We start from the raw sequence: 16,953 nt of genomic DNA, 5'->3' as shown, positions 1-16,953 counted from the left end.
TTGCCCTCCTTGAGCTTTCAGTGACCTTTGATAGCATCAACCATGATATGCTTCTGGATCAGTTCTGTGGGATGGGAGTCAGTAGCACAGTATTGGGCTGTTCTTATCCTTCCTATGAAGCAGTCCAGTTGGTGTTGATTGGGTGTGAGGTCCCACTTGCAATTCCTATTATGTGGGATGCTGCGAGGTTCAGTAGTCTCTCTGCTCCTATTTATCATCTACATGAAGTTAATGGGTAATGTCATTTCTTGTCATGGTATGAGTTATTACACTGATAATTATACATTTCCCTGGCAAACTAAGCAATGATATTAATGTCTTGTCCAAATGCCTGGAGGCTGAGGGGATCTGAACGGGAAACAGTAGACTTTAACTGAACCCAACAAGACTGAGTGGCTCTGGATTTGGGGGCTCTTTTATCTGAGATTTTACCATCTTTGGCATGGATGGGCTTGCACTACTTCAGATAGACCCCACGTGCAATCTAGGGGCCCTTCTAAACTCATAGCTCCTGCAAGAGGAGCAAGTGGCAGTCTTGGCTAGGAGGGCCTTTGCAGAGTTTCGTGTTGTATGCCAGTTGCGCCCCTTCCTGGACCACAAGGCTCTGCTCATAGTCACTCTGGTCACCTTCTGACTGGATTACTATAATGTGCTCCACATGGGACTGCCCTTGAAAAGCATCTGGACGCATCAACTGGTGTGGCTGCAAGTGAGTGTGGCTGCATGCACAGTTATGTGCATTCTACGATGGCACACTAATAACTTTGTTCCACAAGCTGCACTGGCTGCTGGTTTGTTTCTGGATACAATTCAAGGTACTGGTTTTGACCTTTAAGCCCATGTTATCTAAGGGACCACCCCTTCCCAATGACATCTACACATCACATCAGGTTGAGGAGGACAAGTATGCTATGGGTCTTATCTACCAAGTAGTTCTATCTGGCATGCCTTTTCGGCTGTGGCTCCTGCTTTTTGGGACATCATTCCCCCACAAGATGAGATTAGCCTTTCAGAAAATTTCAGAACATGGTTTATCCAGAAACCTTGGGGTTCCTGTGGGCAGCCTATGAGTAAGTTGTATTGTACCTAAATAATTTTTCTCCTGCAATCATGCTTTTTATTTATTTTCATGTATACTGTTTTAAGTGTTTTAATGGTTGTGATTTCATTTAGTTGTACACTGCCCAGAATCACATCTAGTGAAATGCGAAACAGTATAAATTTGCTAAATTAAAAAAAGCTAAGCCATATTATTTCTGAAATACATATCCAATTTAGAGATATTTCAAGTAATTGCCTTGAGATAAACCAACATTATCATCTTAATGCTTCTTATTAGAAATTAATACCGGTACTGTTTCATAGTTTAAGTAGCATAACTCACTTGAATTATTTACATTCATATTTAACTTTGTTTTGTATATTTAGTGTTCCTTAATAGAAAAAAATGTAATTATCAGTCATTTAGACACCTAGGTTCTATCATATCTCAAGACCTAAAATGGACGTCTAACATCAAAAACATCATCAGAAAAGCACAACAGAAAATGTTCTTTCTGTGCCAACTCAAGCAGCTCAATTGTCCAAGGAGCTGCTGATACAGTTCTATAGAGGAATTATTGAGTCTGTCATCTGTACCTCTATAACTGTCTGATTTGGGTCTGCAACCCAACAAGACAGACACAGACTTCAGAGAATAATTACAACTGCAGAAAAAACAATTGCTACCAACCTGCCTTCCACTGAGGACCGGTATACTGCACGAGTCAAAAAGAGGGCTGTGAAAATATCTATAGACCCCTCGCATCCTGGACATAAATTGTTTCAACTCCTACCCTCAAAAGGACGTTATAGAGCACTGCACACCAAGACAACTAGATACGAACAGTTTTTTCCAGAACGCCATCACTCTGCTAAACAAATAATTCCCTCAACACTATCAAACTATTCACATTAGGCTGCATTACTATTGCTATTGGTCTTCTCATCATTCCTGTTGCCCATCTCCTCCCATTTGTGACTGCATGACTGTAACTTTGTTGCTTGTATCCTTGCGATTTATATTGATATTGATTGTTTCCTAGTATGATTTGATTGCTTATTGTACCGTATGACTGTCACTGGGTGTTGTGCCCTGTGATTCTTGAGTATCTTGTCTTTTTATGTACACTGAGAACATATGCACCAAAGACAAATTCCTTGTGTTTCCAATCACACTTGACCAATAAAGAATTCTATTCTATTCTATTCTATTCTATTCTATTCTATTCTATTCTATTCTATTCTATTCTATTCTATTCTATTCTATTCTATTCTACTCTATTTGAAGATAATTTTGTTTGAAATGTATACTTATATAAAACTCTCATTCAATGCGAGCATATAGATGGGTAGTAAGTGAAACCAAGTAAATATTGATTTCTCACTGATCTGAGATAGTCTTTCAAAGAACAAACTCATATTCCAAGAACAAAACACATTTTGCCATTATGTTTCACTCAGTCATGCATCATTCACACTGTTAAAACAAATCAAAGGCACCAGGAAAGCAACTAAAGGCTGTGTACAAATTGTTTAATATGAAGAGTTTGATGTATGATCGTTATGAGGTTACTAGGAAACAAAAATAAACATAGAAAGCCCTGTAGTTATTATACTCATTGATAATTATATTTTGATGAACACACAACCTTTATATTACTTCATAATCATATTTGAGAGAAACAGATATGTAGGCACTTGTGCTTGGATTCATCTTGAGCAACATTGATTTGGAAGAAAATAAATGATCCAGCTCCCCACAAAAATTATTTTTTCAAGGAGGCCCTCTGTGGATCAACACAGAATAGATTAGCATGGAATCAGACTTTGGCAGCTCCTATAGACTTCAAATCTTATTTGAGTAAAATTTGTATATGCAACTTGCCCAATCTAGTGCTGTGCAATTTGAACTGGCTCATGGTTATTTAGAAAATAAATGCCACTGTTTTTAAACTCCCAAATAGGTGAACATGCATTTGCAAAACATTTTGCTCTTCTATTTCCTTCTACCGCTGATTTCTATTTTTCCAAATATAAATACGTAGGTATTAAACCTTTTCCCAACCTTAAAAAAAAACCCTAAATGATGTCTCTTAAACACACACACACACATACAAACATTGACATTACCTTTTATTTCTGGAAAGTTTTTATGATGCTTAAGTGATAAACACCAGAGCAGAAAAGCGGATTTTTTTCCACTGCTAGAGAAAATGAATGTTATATGTTATATCTAGCACTGGGAACACAAAGGAGAATGAAGAGTGGAGCTTCTAAATCACCTCAAAAGTTAAATATAAATTTAATTTATATATAAGCTTCAACTGGTGCTGAGGGTTTTTTTAAGAGGAGATGCTCTGGGTATGCATTTTTATACCTATGATGATCTATTATTCACACAGAGGATAAAACAGACTTTTACTGGTTAGAAGGGGAAAAAAATCAAGAACATTCAAGACAGCCAAAGATAAAAAGTCAGGTGATACAGCAGGAAACCCTATATAGAGCAGAAAATGTATCCAAGTGATGCTTTGGATAATTTACATGGATTCCAGGTATCAAATACAATAACTAGAATAGAATATGTTACCTGAAATAAATATTGCACAGATGCACATATGAACCATGGATGTTCAATAAACATGCAATTGTATACATTTTGAGGAAAACAGACTTCCGGGTTGGCTCCGCAGCACCATTGACGGTCTTTTTAGACCGCCGCCCCCGTGATTCCGTTGAGCCGTTCTGACAGCGTTAATCAGCTGTCAAACGGCTTGAAAATCTCCCCTTCGGGAAAAGAAGGGGAGGAGAGCAGGTGGGTGAGGGTAGAGCTCCCTGAAAACCCCTGGATTAATTCCAGGGGTTAGGAGGGTGAGAGCTCCCCGTTCAGCCCACTGAAGCTCCGGATCCGGGGGGACTCTGTTTTTTTTTACAGAGCTAGGTGTTGCGTCCAATTTCTGCTGTCAAACAGAAGCAAATTATTTTTTCAACGTGCGTTAAAAAGGGCACAGAGGGCTGACAATCTATGGCCATTTATATACCTAAGATCCTAGGATGACTTAAGATGCTTTATATTTTATCCAAGCAATATCTTTTACATCTAAATAAAATAGGTCAGTGGGTGACAGTCCTTTTTATAGATACTCAAAAATACAGACAGGTTTATTTGTCTTTGGAAGTTAGTTTTCTCATACAAACTAAAGAACAAAGTTAGAAAAGTCTTTGCTTACAAGAACATTTTTCCAATGTACTGTTTTTCACCCATGTTTCCAAAGGGCGATAATTCATCAAACAAAAGGATTATATTAAATCCTGGGGCCAGATTTTCTAGCTTGTTACCACCAGACACAGGGAGAAATTTAAGCAGGAAATGCTGTATTGGGTCACATGCGTGAACCTAGACATCCAGTTATACAAAGTCAAGATTGCCAGGTAACCTTTTCTTCCTGTAAAGGTGCCTTACTGACCACACCTTCTAATGAACAGGGACAGACACAACGCCTTTCTCATTTCCTTCTGCCACTCACAAAACAGCCTGTGCTGTGACAAATCTACATGTAGCAATGCACCGGTGACAAAATCACAGCTTGCTTCCTCTTGCAACACTTCTGAAAAGCTTCTGAAAGGCTTAAGGGGAAAAAAATCATCTATACAAGCGAGACAAAAAGAACATTCAGGGACATGAACATTCTGCAGGCCTTTCAAACCTATGGATTTCTTCCCATGGTTCAGACGACTGTTATGACTGGTACTAATGGGGAAATCTGCTTCGCAACTTTTACAAAGTTTTCATCCCCTAAAGAGATTTTTTTCTTCTAATTCAATTCAAAATGCTTAAGTATTTCTTACCCTTTGCTCTTGGAGTATTGTGATTTTATTTAATTGATTGCAAGTATATGGCGTGACCTGAGTTGGGACACTTAAGTGCAAAAAAGAGACAAATCTAACATTTATTTGTTTGTTTGTTTGTTTGTTTATTGGTTCGATTTATATGCCGTCCTTCTCCAGAGACTCAGGGCAGCTTATAATACGTTAAACAATAGCCTTCATACTTTTGTATATACCTGCTTAGTAGAGCTATTGGGCCCCCCTAAGCGGTGTTCTTTTTTTATACAAAGTCAGCTTATTGCCCCCACAATCCGGGTCCTCATTTTACCTACCTCGAAAGGATGGAAGGCTGAGTCAACCTTGAGCCTGGTGAGATTTGAACTTGCAGTAATTGCAGGCAGCTGGTGCTACTTAACAGTACTTTAGTCTGCTGCGCCACCAAGGCTCTTTTTCCCTCCAGGCCCATTGTTTATTAGAAACAAAGGCAAACAATAAATAATTATTATTCTTGCATGACTAAAGAAAGAAAAAAAATATGGAAAGTAAAATAGAAATTACATGTAATATAATGAGTATAATGTTTAATATCCTCCTGAAAGTATAAAACTGTACTAAAGCTAAAATGATTTGAAGAGTCTTTTACTGTTGCTAAATAGACATTGCTATTTCATTTAATAAATATTTGAATTGGCTTCAGTTATAACTTATTTAACAATTTATTTGAGTTTAAATTGGAAGTAGTCTCTTTTCTCAAATAAAAATGGTATCTACAGTCTGTGTAGTGAGCTGAGCATTTATTCTAAATCAATTGAGTAAGTACTGCTGAGCTAAGAACAGTGAAATGATAATGAAGTTACATGTCTACACGTCGGGGAGTCACTTTATGATGTGAAACTGGAATACTCAATGTCAATTAAGGTGATTTAAAATAATTTATGCCAGCTATAAACTACTAAAAATGAAAAAGGTATAAAATAAACACCTCTAGAATTAGTATGTGTGCTGCTTAAGAAAACAACCTCCTTATTTGTCTTAATATCTAACACAAAGATACTTCACATTAAATAGCCAAGGAAAGGAATAAAGGCAGGCGTTAGCCATTCAATGGCCATCAAAGAGCAAGCTTTAGAAATAAAATACAAAGTAAAATAAAACCAAATATGCTTCCAGGCTAGGGTAAATGTAAACTCCTATTCCTTCTTGGTCCATTGCTGGGCGAAAGTGGCAAGAAGGTGACAAGCAACAGGGAGAAAGCAGAACTACTTAACTCATTTTTTCCAACTGTCTTTACACAAAGGGAAAAAAACAGTCCAACCTATCAAAAACAGCACCACAAAAAACAGATTAGGAACCAAGTTAAAATAGGGAAGAAAATGGTAAGTGAGCCCCTGTCTACCCTAGACGAGTTCAAATCACCAGGACCAGATGGATTACACCCTGAGGTTCTGAAGGAACTGTCAAACGAGATCTCAGAACCACTGAACTATATCTTTCAAAGATCCTGGAGCACCAGGGAACTGCCAGAGGACTGGAAAAGAACTGATGTAGTTCCCATCTTCAAAAAAGGGGAAAAAAGATCCAGGAAACTACAGACCTATCAGCCTGACCTCAATACCAGGGAAGATTCTGGAAAAGATAATCAAGCAATGAATCAGTGAACACCTAGAAGCAAACAAAGTAATAACCAAAAACCAACATGGTTTGTCAAAAGCAGATCATGCCAGACTATTCTTATTGCATTCTTTGATAAAGTGACAAAATTAGTGGACCAGAGGAATGCTGTCGATATAATTTACTTGGACTTCAGTAAGGCATTTGATAAAGTAGACCATAACCTACTATTAGATAAAATAGAAAAATGTGGGTTAGACAGTATCACTACCAGATGGATTCGTAACTGGTTGACCAACTCCACTCACCGTTGGTCCACACTCCATTCAATGGAACTGCACCTACATGGAAGGAAGTATGCAGTGTGGTATCCAAGGATCTGTTTTAGGCCCAGTACTCTTCATTAATGATTTGGATGAGGAGATAGATAGGGAACTCATCAAGTTTGCAGATGATACCAAGCTAGCAGGAATAGCCAACACCCCGGAAGGTAGGCTTAAGATACAGAAGGATCTTGAAAGACTTGAACATAGGGCGCTATCTAACAAAATGAATTCAATTGTGCAAAAAGTAAGGTTCTACATTTAGGCAAGAAAAACAAAATGCACAAGTACAGTATATGTGGTACCTCACTCAATAGTAGTAACTTTGAGAGGGATCTTGGAGTCCTAGTGGACAATCATTTAAATATGAGCCAGCAGTGTGCAGGAGCTGCCAAAAAAATCCAACATAGTTCTAGGCTGCATAAACAGAGGGATAGAATCAAGATCACGTGAAATGTGATGTCACTTTATAATGTCTTGGTAAGGCCACACTTGGAAAACTGCATCCAGTTTTGGTTGCCACGATGTAAAAAAGATGTAGAGACTCTAGAAAGAGTGCAGAGAAGAGCAACACATGATTAGGGGACTGGAGGCTAAAACATATGAAGAATGGCTGCAGGAACTGGGTATGCCTAGTTTAATGAAAAGAAGGACTGGGGTGACATGATAGCAGTGTTCCAATATCTCAGGGGCTGTCACAAAGAAGAGGGAGTCAATCTATTCTCCAAAGCACTTGAGGGTGGGAGAAGAAGCAATGGGTGGAAACTAATCAAGGAGAGAAGCAACCTAGAACTAAGGAGAAATTTCCTGACAGTTAGAACAATTAATCAGTGGAACAACTTGCCTCCAGAAGTTGTGAATGCTCCAACACTGGAAGTTTTAAAGAAGATATTGGATAACCATTTGTCTGAAATGGTGTAGGGTTTCCTGCCTAAGCAGGGGGTTGGACTAGAAGACCTCCAATGTCCCTTCCAACTCTGTTATTCTGTTTTCTGTTTTCTTTGTAGGCTTTAGAAATCTCTGTGCTGGCATAATTCTGCTATACTAGACTGAAGTAGTGCTGAATCAAATAGATTTTTATTACAGATTAGCCCCAACAATCTGGGTACTCATTTTACCTACCTTGGAAGGATGGAAGGTTGAATCAACCCTGAGCCAGTGAGAACTGAACGGCCAAACTGCTGGCAGCCGGCAGTCAGCAGAAGTAGCCTTCAGTACTGCATTCTAACCACTGTGCCACCACAGCTCTTAAAAGGTAGACTATCAGACATATGCATATACAGCTATGCTTATATCGGAACAAGGCATCCAAAATCAGTTGATAGCTAATATTCTTATTTTAAGTTAAGTCTCATTTGAGTTGAGCACATTTTCCACTGACCTTATAGACTCCTAGATGTTATTTGCCCCGATATGGAAGAGATTTGCCATTTCTTACTTCCCAAGTTAGTCTTCATCCCTAATATTTCCTAGTGGTCACTAATCCAAGTACTTATTAACCCTGCTTGGGCTTTTCTTTCTTTTTTTTTAGATAAGCCAATATTAGTTAATGCCACCATGTGGGTGGGCAATAATCTTTTTGCAACTATCAAGTATTAACAGAAATATGTGCAAACTTTAAAATTCTCCTGAACTCCTCATCAGCAGGGGTTTAATAGAACACTATTGGAAATAAAAGAGAACCAACAGGAGTTAAGGCATCAGGTGATAAATTGAGACACTGCGAATTCTACTCAATCTTTAGGCACAAAGCCAGCTGGATGACTTTGGGCAAGCCACTTTCACTCAGCCTAGGCAGGAGACAATTGCACACCACTTCTGAAATACCTAGTCAAGAAAACTGCAGAGACTTGTCTATGCAGATTCTGAGAATCAAGAGTCCCTCCAAAGCCTCTCATGAAATGAACACTGAGGTAAAGGGCAGCTTCTGGATATGGAAGCTAATGGCATGAGACAGTCGGTCTAACTCATAAGCTGTCTTGTCTTAATGCAACCTTCCAAATGTGTGAGCCTTCCAACTCCTGGAATTCTTAGCAAAATCCATTCTTCCCTTTATAAGCACTATCCTGACTGTAATGGGTCAACATCAAGGACAGGACACAATCAGTGGTGGGTTGCCCCCAGTTCGGACCAGTTCTATAGAACCGGTAGGAAAACCAGAGGGAGGCTCCACCCACCGACCCCGTTATCAGAACTCTTCTGTGCACGCGGCCCCGTTGCAAACCGGTAGTAAAGGTAGGTAGAACCCACCCCTGGACACAGTGTATAGTTCAACTATAGAATTCACTGCCACCAAATGTAGTGATTATAATTTCCAAACATACGTACAAACATAGCACCTCTCTGCAACATCTTAAAGCAGCTGCATCTTTTCCTGGTATCATGCAAGTGGGGCATGGCTGCTTTGAAATGAGCAGACAGTACTATATGAAGGGTTCTTGGTTCTCTCTGAGCTTGCTTGTTTTCTTGCCCACATTTCATTACCCTAACTAGTAACATCATCAGTGCTAGTGTACTGCACACTACTTACTACCATAGCACTGATGGTGTTACCTAGTTAGGGTAATGAAACATCTGCAAGAAAACAAGCAAGCTCAGAGAGCAACAAGGACCCCTAATTTCAACCCTATTGGTACAGTGCTATATGCCTGTTTCCCACACTTCCCCACAAGTACTTTTTGAGGATTAAAATGGCTGATAATGTCTATAGCTGAACAAAGACAATTAGCCCTCTGCAGGTGCCTTCTTTATTCTTGTAGGTGTGATACATAATTGTTGCATGGCAACTTTTGTGAATCTTACAAATCCAAGGACATAACAGCACAGAATTTTTAAGACAAAAGTGAAAAAGAACTGCATGGCTATCTGCCCAACACATAAGATAGAATGCTAAATTGACTGCCCTGGGACAAAGCACTTTTTGTACTGTTGCAGCTGACATGGCAGCATTAAATCAGACTGCCAGGCTGTGAAATCAATGAATCTTCCTTCCATGTTAAATTGATTCGGAGCTCTGTGTTAAGGGTTGATGCTAAGAGCTAATCTGTGATTTTATCACTCAGGGAAAAAAGTTGTGAAAAAGAAAAAAAAAAGATTCATTCTAACAACATGTAATAACCTTATTATCGAATAGAATATATGACAAAGGGAGATGTTTCATGAGATCAGATATTTATATGGAACAAGTACACTAAGTTAGGCAATTTGTCCATTAAGTTCTTATTGACTGATCTAGTTGACAACACTTTTCCACGGCAGAGGTTTTTCATATTTGTTACTTCCTTTTAACTGGATAATGAGTTTGGAAACTTTTGTATGCGAAGTGTGTACTATGCCCCTGAGCTATTGACCTTCGTCCAATAACCAATTATTTGGTTCTGTGCAAAGTGCAATCTTCATTCTTGCTAGACAATCCAAGAAAATTCAGAAGCACAGGTCTCTAGCTTGCTATGCTTATTGTTTTCCAAAGTGGAGGATATATTTATTTACATATAAGCAGAATAAAGGACTTTGTATTAGATTACAACAAGCTTTAGCTTGCGTTTGCTAGTATCTCCTTCCTTTTTTTAGCACTAATGTTGAATTCTTATTTTTCCTCCTATAATTGTGTTTGATTCTCAAAGACTCCTTGGACAAATCCTTGTAGTTTTCTTAATAAAGTTTTTCAAAAGTGGTTTGCCATTGCCTCAGCCTTCCTAGGGCTGAGAGGAAGCTCAAGGTCACTCATCTGACTCTATGCCTAAAGTGTGACTAAAACTCACATTCTCCCAATTTCTAACATGATACCTTAACTACTACGCCAAAATGGCATTCTAAATACGTTTTACAGAGCAATAAATTACTGCATACTTTTAGTAATATTTCCTATTACATGGACTAGGTCTCTTCCTCAGCTGTCTTTTTCAGAAAGCAGATCAGTTTATTCTGTATTGGCCTGAGGCAAAGAACAAAATGGCAGCTTCTCTCTAGTCCACCTACTTATGTGCTAATGGAACCTTATTTTAACAGTGGGAAGGGACAGCATTTTTTGCCACAACAGGGGCAGCAAAATAGTGCTAGCACAAATAGCTAATCACAACTGAGATCTCTAAGAGCACATCATATAAAGCAGTCAAGGTCCCATGAACATTTGTGTAAAACAAGCCAGACAAAGCAAACCTACTTCTCTCAACCATTTATCATTGGAAAATAATACCACAATTGTGAAGCTTTGATGTACCAGTATCTGTAGACATTTTTCTTTTTATTCTGTGGCTTAAGGTTAATGGTAAACTTCAATTTTATAAAACAAACAATCTTACTAATCTGTACAGTCTGCAAATATTATATTAGCATCAGTTAATTCAAATTGAAAAAATATCTGCTATAGGGCACTTTTTCATTCAGCAACCACTATTGTTCTAAGGGTCAAGACATTAATTATGTTACTAAATCTGTGGGTCTGTTTTTGAATACATGCCGTGTTATAAATTGGAGAGATAATGTGTTCCCCTTGCCCTTGTCATATTTCTCATCTAAATTGGAGAACCAGCTTCTGCTGTTTCCTGGAGAACATGCAGTATGCAGAGCTTTCCTACCTGCAGTCGGCCTCTTACACATTTCAGTCAATAAGTCTCTCACTATTCAGAGCACAAATATGGAATTTTTTCTACCATAATTCAGAATACAGAAGAATACATCCCATAGGTGATGCTTGGTGGGAAGGGAAACAAAGCCAGGACAATCTCCCAATCACTTTCCTTAAATTTTGCTCATTGAGGCTGAAAGGACAGCATCTACCTTTTGATTTGTTACTGAAATACAATAAAGGTTTGGCTGATGGGGTTGTGCAATTTACAGTCAATGGGAAATCCAGTGGAAAGTTGCAAGACCCTGTCAGTTTACAAGCAGGTTGGCAGGTAGGTAAGTAGGTAAGTAGGTGCTGCTGGATGGGGGAAGTGCCAGGGCATGACTGCTGCCAGGTGCCTCAAGGTCAGCGGTGAAATCCTCTGTTACCGGTTCTGTGAGTCTGCTATCGAGTATGTGCTTTGCACACATGCACACCTGAGGCGCGCCCACACAGCGCTAAAAAGGAACATTTTGAAACCTTCCAAGTCTGCAAAGGTAAGGGGGGAATCAGCTGTGCCACACGATTTAGATTAGCTAGAAAGCAGGAAATCCAATGATTCTAGCTAATATAAATTGCATGCACTGCTGATCGTCGCCCAGATGATCGTCAGAAACACTGATTCATCCAAACCAGTAGCAATTTTTTTCTACTGGTTCACCCAAACTGCTCTGAATCAGTAGCATTTCACCCCTGCTCAAGGTGGCTGCCATGGGCAGTGGATGGCATAGGTAGCCAGGGTCCTCAGGAGAAAAAGCCACTGGAAGGTAAATAATTTACCAGACCAACTTGCAACTTTCTCTGCGAGCTTCCCCTTTGACTTCACTTGTGGGGAGCTGGCAGGGAAAGTTGCAAATGTAACTGTGTGACCATGGGACTCTGCAATCATTGCAAATGTGAGTCAGTTGCCAAGCTGGAGGTACTGTGATGGCTGGAACTACAAGTACCGGTATTATCATACAAGCAGGGGTGAAATGCTCCCGGTTTGGACCGGCTCGCCCGAGTCCGGTAGCGATGGAGGCGGGTGGTTCAGAGAACCGGTAGCAAAAATCCCTGCCCCCCCCAATGCCTAGCTGAGCCACACGATCATCAGAGCCTTTTTTTTTACTTTTAAAAGCATTTTTTCTACAACCTCTTTCGCCGAAAAAATGCTTTTAAAAGTAAAAAAAAAAGCCTCTGATGATTGCGCGGCTCAGCTGGGATTGTCAAAGGCTTTTAAAAGAAAAAAGCCTCTGCTGATTAGGCAACTCAGCTTGGATCGTCAGAGGCATTTAAAAGAAAAAAAACCCTTTTTTTTCTTTTAAAAGCCTCTGACGATCCAAGCTCAGTTGTCTGATCGTTAGAGGCATTTAAAAGAAAAAAAGCCTTTGCCGATCAGGCAACTCAGCTGGGATAGTCAGAGCCTTTTGAAAGCATTTTTTTACAACCTCTTCGCCGAAAAGGTTATAGAAAAAATGATTTTAAAAGTTAAAAAAAAAAAAATGGCCACACCCACCCAGTTACATTACCCCCCCCCCCACCAAGCCACGCTCACAGAACCGGTAGTAACAAATTTTAGATTTCACCACTGCATACAAGGTACATCATACAACTACAAGGACATAAGTACCATCATAACTTTGAATGGTTACTGAACTGATTAACTGAGAACTATCTGTAATTCTACTCTGTGTTCTTTTCAGATCCTAATTCTAAAATACTAAATCATAAATTTCAAGCAAAGGTTTTCAAGATTTACCAGTACATTAATCATTGTCTTGTTTAAAAATATAGGAGGTTGTTTCTTCCTGTAACAAAAGGAACAAATGTTCTATAAAACTAAGGCTTTAAAAAAAACAGAACTTTGTAAAATGTTTTAAAACACTATCAAAAATCTGTTTGTAAAAATGTCTATACAGATAATACTTTAGATGTTTGCAAACATCTGAAAAATGTAATAAATGGAAAAAGCAAGCTAAATGTGCCAACCAGATTGTCACAGATTCATTCTTGGTTTAAATATCTATTAACGTTCATCAACTGAATCTATAAATTCTCATTTTAAGGCCATTCACGGACTACTTAACCTCTCTTTTTTTTTTTAACCATATAGTTAATCTTCTCCATGAAATTTTTCACATTATTGTTAAGCCTTTAAAACATATTCCAGGTTCTAAGGAGAAAATATGTATTTTAGAAATATATTGTAACAGTATGCTATACTATTGACTCTACAACTAGCTAGAGGTTTTAATAGCTTAACTGTAGACTCTTTGTTACACTAAATAAGACAAAAAGATTTATCTGAAGTCTGATTTTATAAAAATAGTGACTGTATGGTGGAATGTACATTACTGGTGCTTGTAGAGCAGCTTCTTTAATATTAATGTTATAGTATATAATTTTGTTATATGGTTGATCAATAAGAAAGAAGGGCCTTAAAATTTAAAGGAATCTAATTGGCATTTCCCTGTTTCAGTTTTTCTTACCTGTCTATTATTTGTTTTTAAGGATAAAGTGGAACTAATTCTGCAAGCCTGAATTTTATCCCAAATTAGTATATTTTGGCACAGAGCCATTCAAGAAGGGTTCAAAAAGGCCAATATGGCCATGTAACTGAAGCCCTGCCCCTTTTTAATGCATATTGTCACATATTTCAAAATAAGCAGATCTTTGATTGTTCAGTCACACCCACCATCTTGATTCTTTTTTGTTGCTCCTTGGGTACAAAAAGCTAAGAGAACCCACAGAGAAAAGTGTGAAGAGAAAGAAGAGGGATGATTGACAGGAAACGGGATATGCATCCAGGAAAAAAGGGGATTTGAGATAAGAAATTCTGTAGATAAGCAGAGTTTTGCACCTTTAAACAGAAAACTCATATTCCATATTGTTTATTCATGTAGTATAGTATTCATATAGTTTATTCATACAGTATTGTTAATAGCAATAGCACTTAGAGCCACCAGTAGCCTCTCACCGACCAGTATGCTCCCATAGAGAGGGTCTTCTCAGGGTGCCGTTGGCCAAACAATGTCAACTGGCAGCCCCCAGGGGGAGAGCCTTCTCTGTGGGGGCACCTGCCATCTGGAACGAGCTCCCCCCCAGAGATACGGAGGATCCTGGATTTGCGCACTTTCCGCCGTGCCCTCAAAACATTCTTATTCCAGCAGGCTGGTCTGGCCTAACCTCCCTTTTAAATTGTTTTAAATTTGTTTTATAAATTGGGGTGTTTTAAATTTGTTCATGGGCCAAAGTATTTAATGTATTTTTAAATGGTTTTTTAACGTTTGTATTATGTGTATTTTATCTCTTGGCTATTCACCGCCCTGAGTCCTTCAGGAGTAGGGCAGTGTATAAATTTAATAATAATAATAATAATAATAATAATAATAATAATAATAATAATAATCCTCTTCACAGTGCTTTTACATCCGTCTCTAAGTGGTTTACAGAGTCAGCATATTGCCTCCAACAATCTGGGTCCTCATTTTACCCACCTCAGAAGGATGGAAAGCTGAGTCAATCCTGAGCCGGTGAGACCCGAACTGCCAAACTGCTGGCAGCCGGTGATCAACAGAAGTAGCCTGGAGAACTGCACTCTAACCACTGCACCACCGGCTCATAGTTTAATGGTTGATAACAAACTGATCTACCCAGTCAGCGTACTATACACCACTAAGCAATGCCAAGAAAAGAGCTAATATGAGACAAAATAAAATCAGATTAAGAAATCTATATTTCTCATTTTAAATGGGAGCAGGAAGATTTAAATCTATTTAACCCCACCCCAGCTCTGCTGACTGGGGAATTCTGGGAGTTGAAGTCCACACATTGTCCAGCGGCCAAGGTTGAGAAACACTGCTCTATGGCATGGGTTCAGAATATCTATGGAACCATCTTTTTGCAATGGGGACTGACCCCCACTCCCCCCCTCGTGCTGGCAGAAGGCCTAGTCTGGACCCCATCAGCCAAGGAATTTCAGATGGTGGGATCCAAGGGAAAAGCCATTTCTGCCATGGCCCCCATCCTTTGAGACATCTTGCCACAGGGGGTGAGATCTGCCCCCACCTTTTTTAAGGCTTCAGGAAAAGTCTTAAAACTTGGCTATGCTGGCTGGCATGGGGTCCTGAAGGACCTGTTGGCAGGAGGTGGATGGCGCAGTAACAGAGAAGGCATCACCACTTCTCTAGTCCAAACCTGTAATTTTTTTAGCTTGTTTTAATTTGTAGTTTAAATATGTTTTATATTCATAATTATTTTGATATCTGCATGTTTTATCGCATTGTAAGCTGCTCAGTCATCTCAAACCACAAGATGGGAGACAAGTGCAGTTTAAGAAGAGGAAGCAAAACAACTTGTTACTCAAGGTGACATAGAAATTACTATTGTGGCAGGTATTTTTTAGTATATTATTAATGCCAAAGTTTATAGTACTGTTTGTTAATTTTATGACCAATTAATTATACAGAATTTGCACCAGAGGCATAATCCTATGCATGTAAATTTAATTTCTCTGTGCCCACCTCAATTGACTGTCTTTAATTGTTGCTATAAATCAATAAGATGCTGGGTTAAAATGAAACCAACTGGTATTGAGGTAATGATTTAACATTAAGAGAATAAATTCTAAGGCTACGTAAGGTGAAACCACTCTTACCTCCATGGGGAATGCTTTAAAATTAACTGTGTGTTCTGAGCCACGCTGATTTTCTCTGCCCCAGTGAAATCGAACATTGTGAAGTTCAAATTCATGGCCCCGAGGTAATGGGCCTCCCACTAACACTGGAAAAGAGCACAATACAAATTATAGCAAGTGATATTCATGACTAGTAATGTTCTAAAACCCCTCTCAACAAACAGTTGGAAAATTATTTCTCTTTGGGCAAAGGTCAAATGTGAAAACTGCAGTGGAGTTAACACTTAACACAGTTGGTAGAGCAATATACTTCATGGTTATACTATGCAAATAGTATCCAGTTGCATTCTTTTATTTATGCAGTGTCACAATTTTTCTTAGTGAAAAATATATGTTTATGTTTATGAAAACAAACTATACTGTACTATGTGATGGTTGCCTTGAGACTATATTTGGCCATTTGAATACAAGAATGAAATAAGTAGGAACAAGCAATGGCTAGACACACACATTACTGTAACCCACAATGTGATTTGTTTGGCTGTAGCATCACATATTGTCTGATTTCAGCAACTGAGGGTCATTCAACCAATTGTAGATATTATCACACTTGAGTTCCATGTGTCAGCCCTGCTAATATATAACAATGAAGACTGATCAGCTATTCAAAACTATTCGATAGAGAGAAGCAACAGGAGGCAAGTAAATCTCAGATGCATACATTCTATAAAGTTGTATTGAGTAACTACAATTTGTTAAATTTTAGAAGACACCAGCAAATGAGAAACTATTTTGGATAGTGTCTTTCTCCCTAGACAGTTCATATACTTGGGGGATATTTTGAAGTATTTTAAGCTGTGTGTTTCTCCTTTGTGTTAAAACTATATAATTGTAAATGCATGCAAATGTTACAAAACATACATTAGTCT

At 38.6% G+C, this 16,953-nt stretch overlaps 1 protein-coding gene across 1 annotated transcript in view; it reads right to left on the bottom strand.

The window, feature by feature from the left end:
* Positions 1-16,953, bottom strand: part of CA8 (carbonic anhydrase 8) — a 47,160-nt gene that overhangs the window by 24,444 nt on the left and 5,763 nt on the right. Inside the window, exon 3 of the mRNA XM_070942262.1 lies at positions 16,046-16,170. Coding sequence (XP_070798363.1) covers positions 16,046-16,170 — 125 coding nt within the window. The remainder of the gene's footprint in view (positions 1-16,045; positions 16,171-16,953) is intronic.

Source organism: Pituophis catenifer, unplaced genomic scaffold (assembly GCF_029215685.1).
Source record: "Pituophis catenifer annectens isolate HBS135680 unplaced genomic scaffold, rPitCat1.0.hap2 SCAF_3, whole genome shotgun sequence".
NCBI classification, from domain to species: domain Eukaryota; kingdom Metazoa; phylum Chordata; class Lepidosauria; order Squamata; family Colubridae; genus Pituophis; species Pituophis catenifer.
Note: the sequence above shows the minus strand (reverse complement) of the source record. Positions and strands in the feature narration are given on the sequence as shown.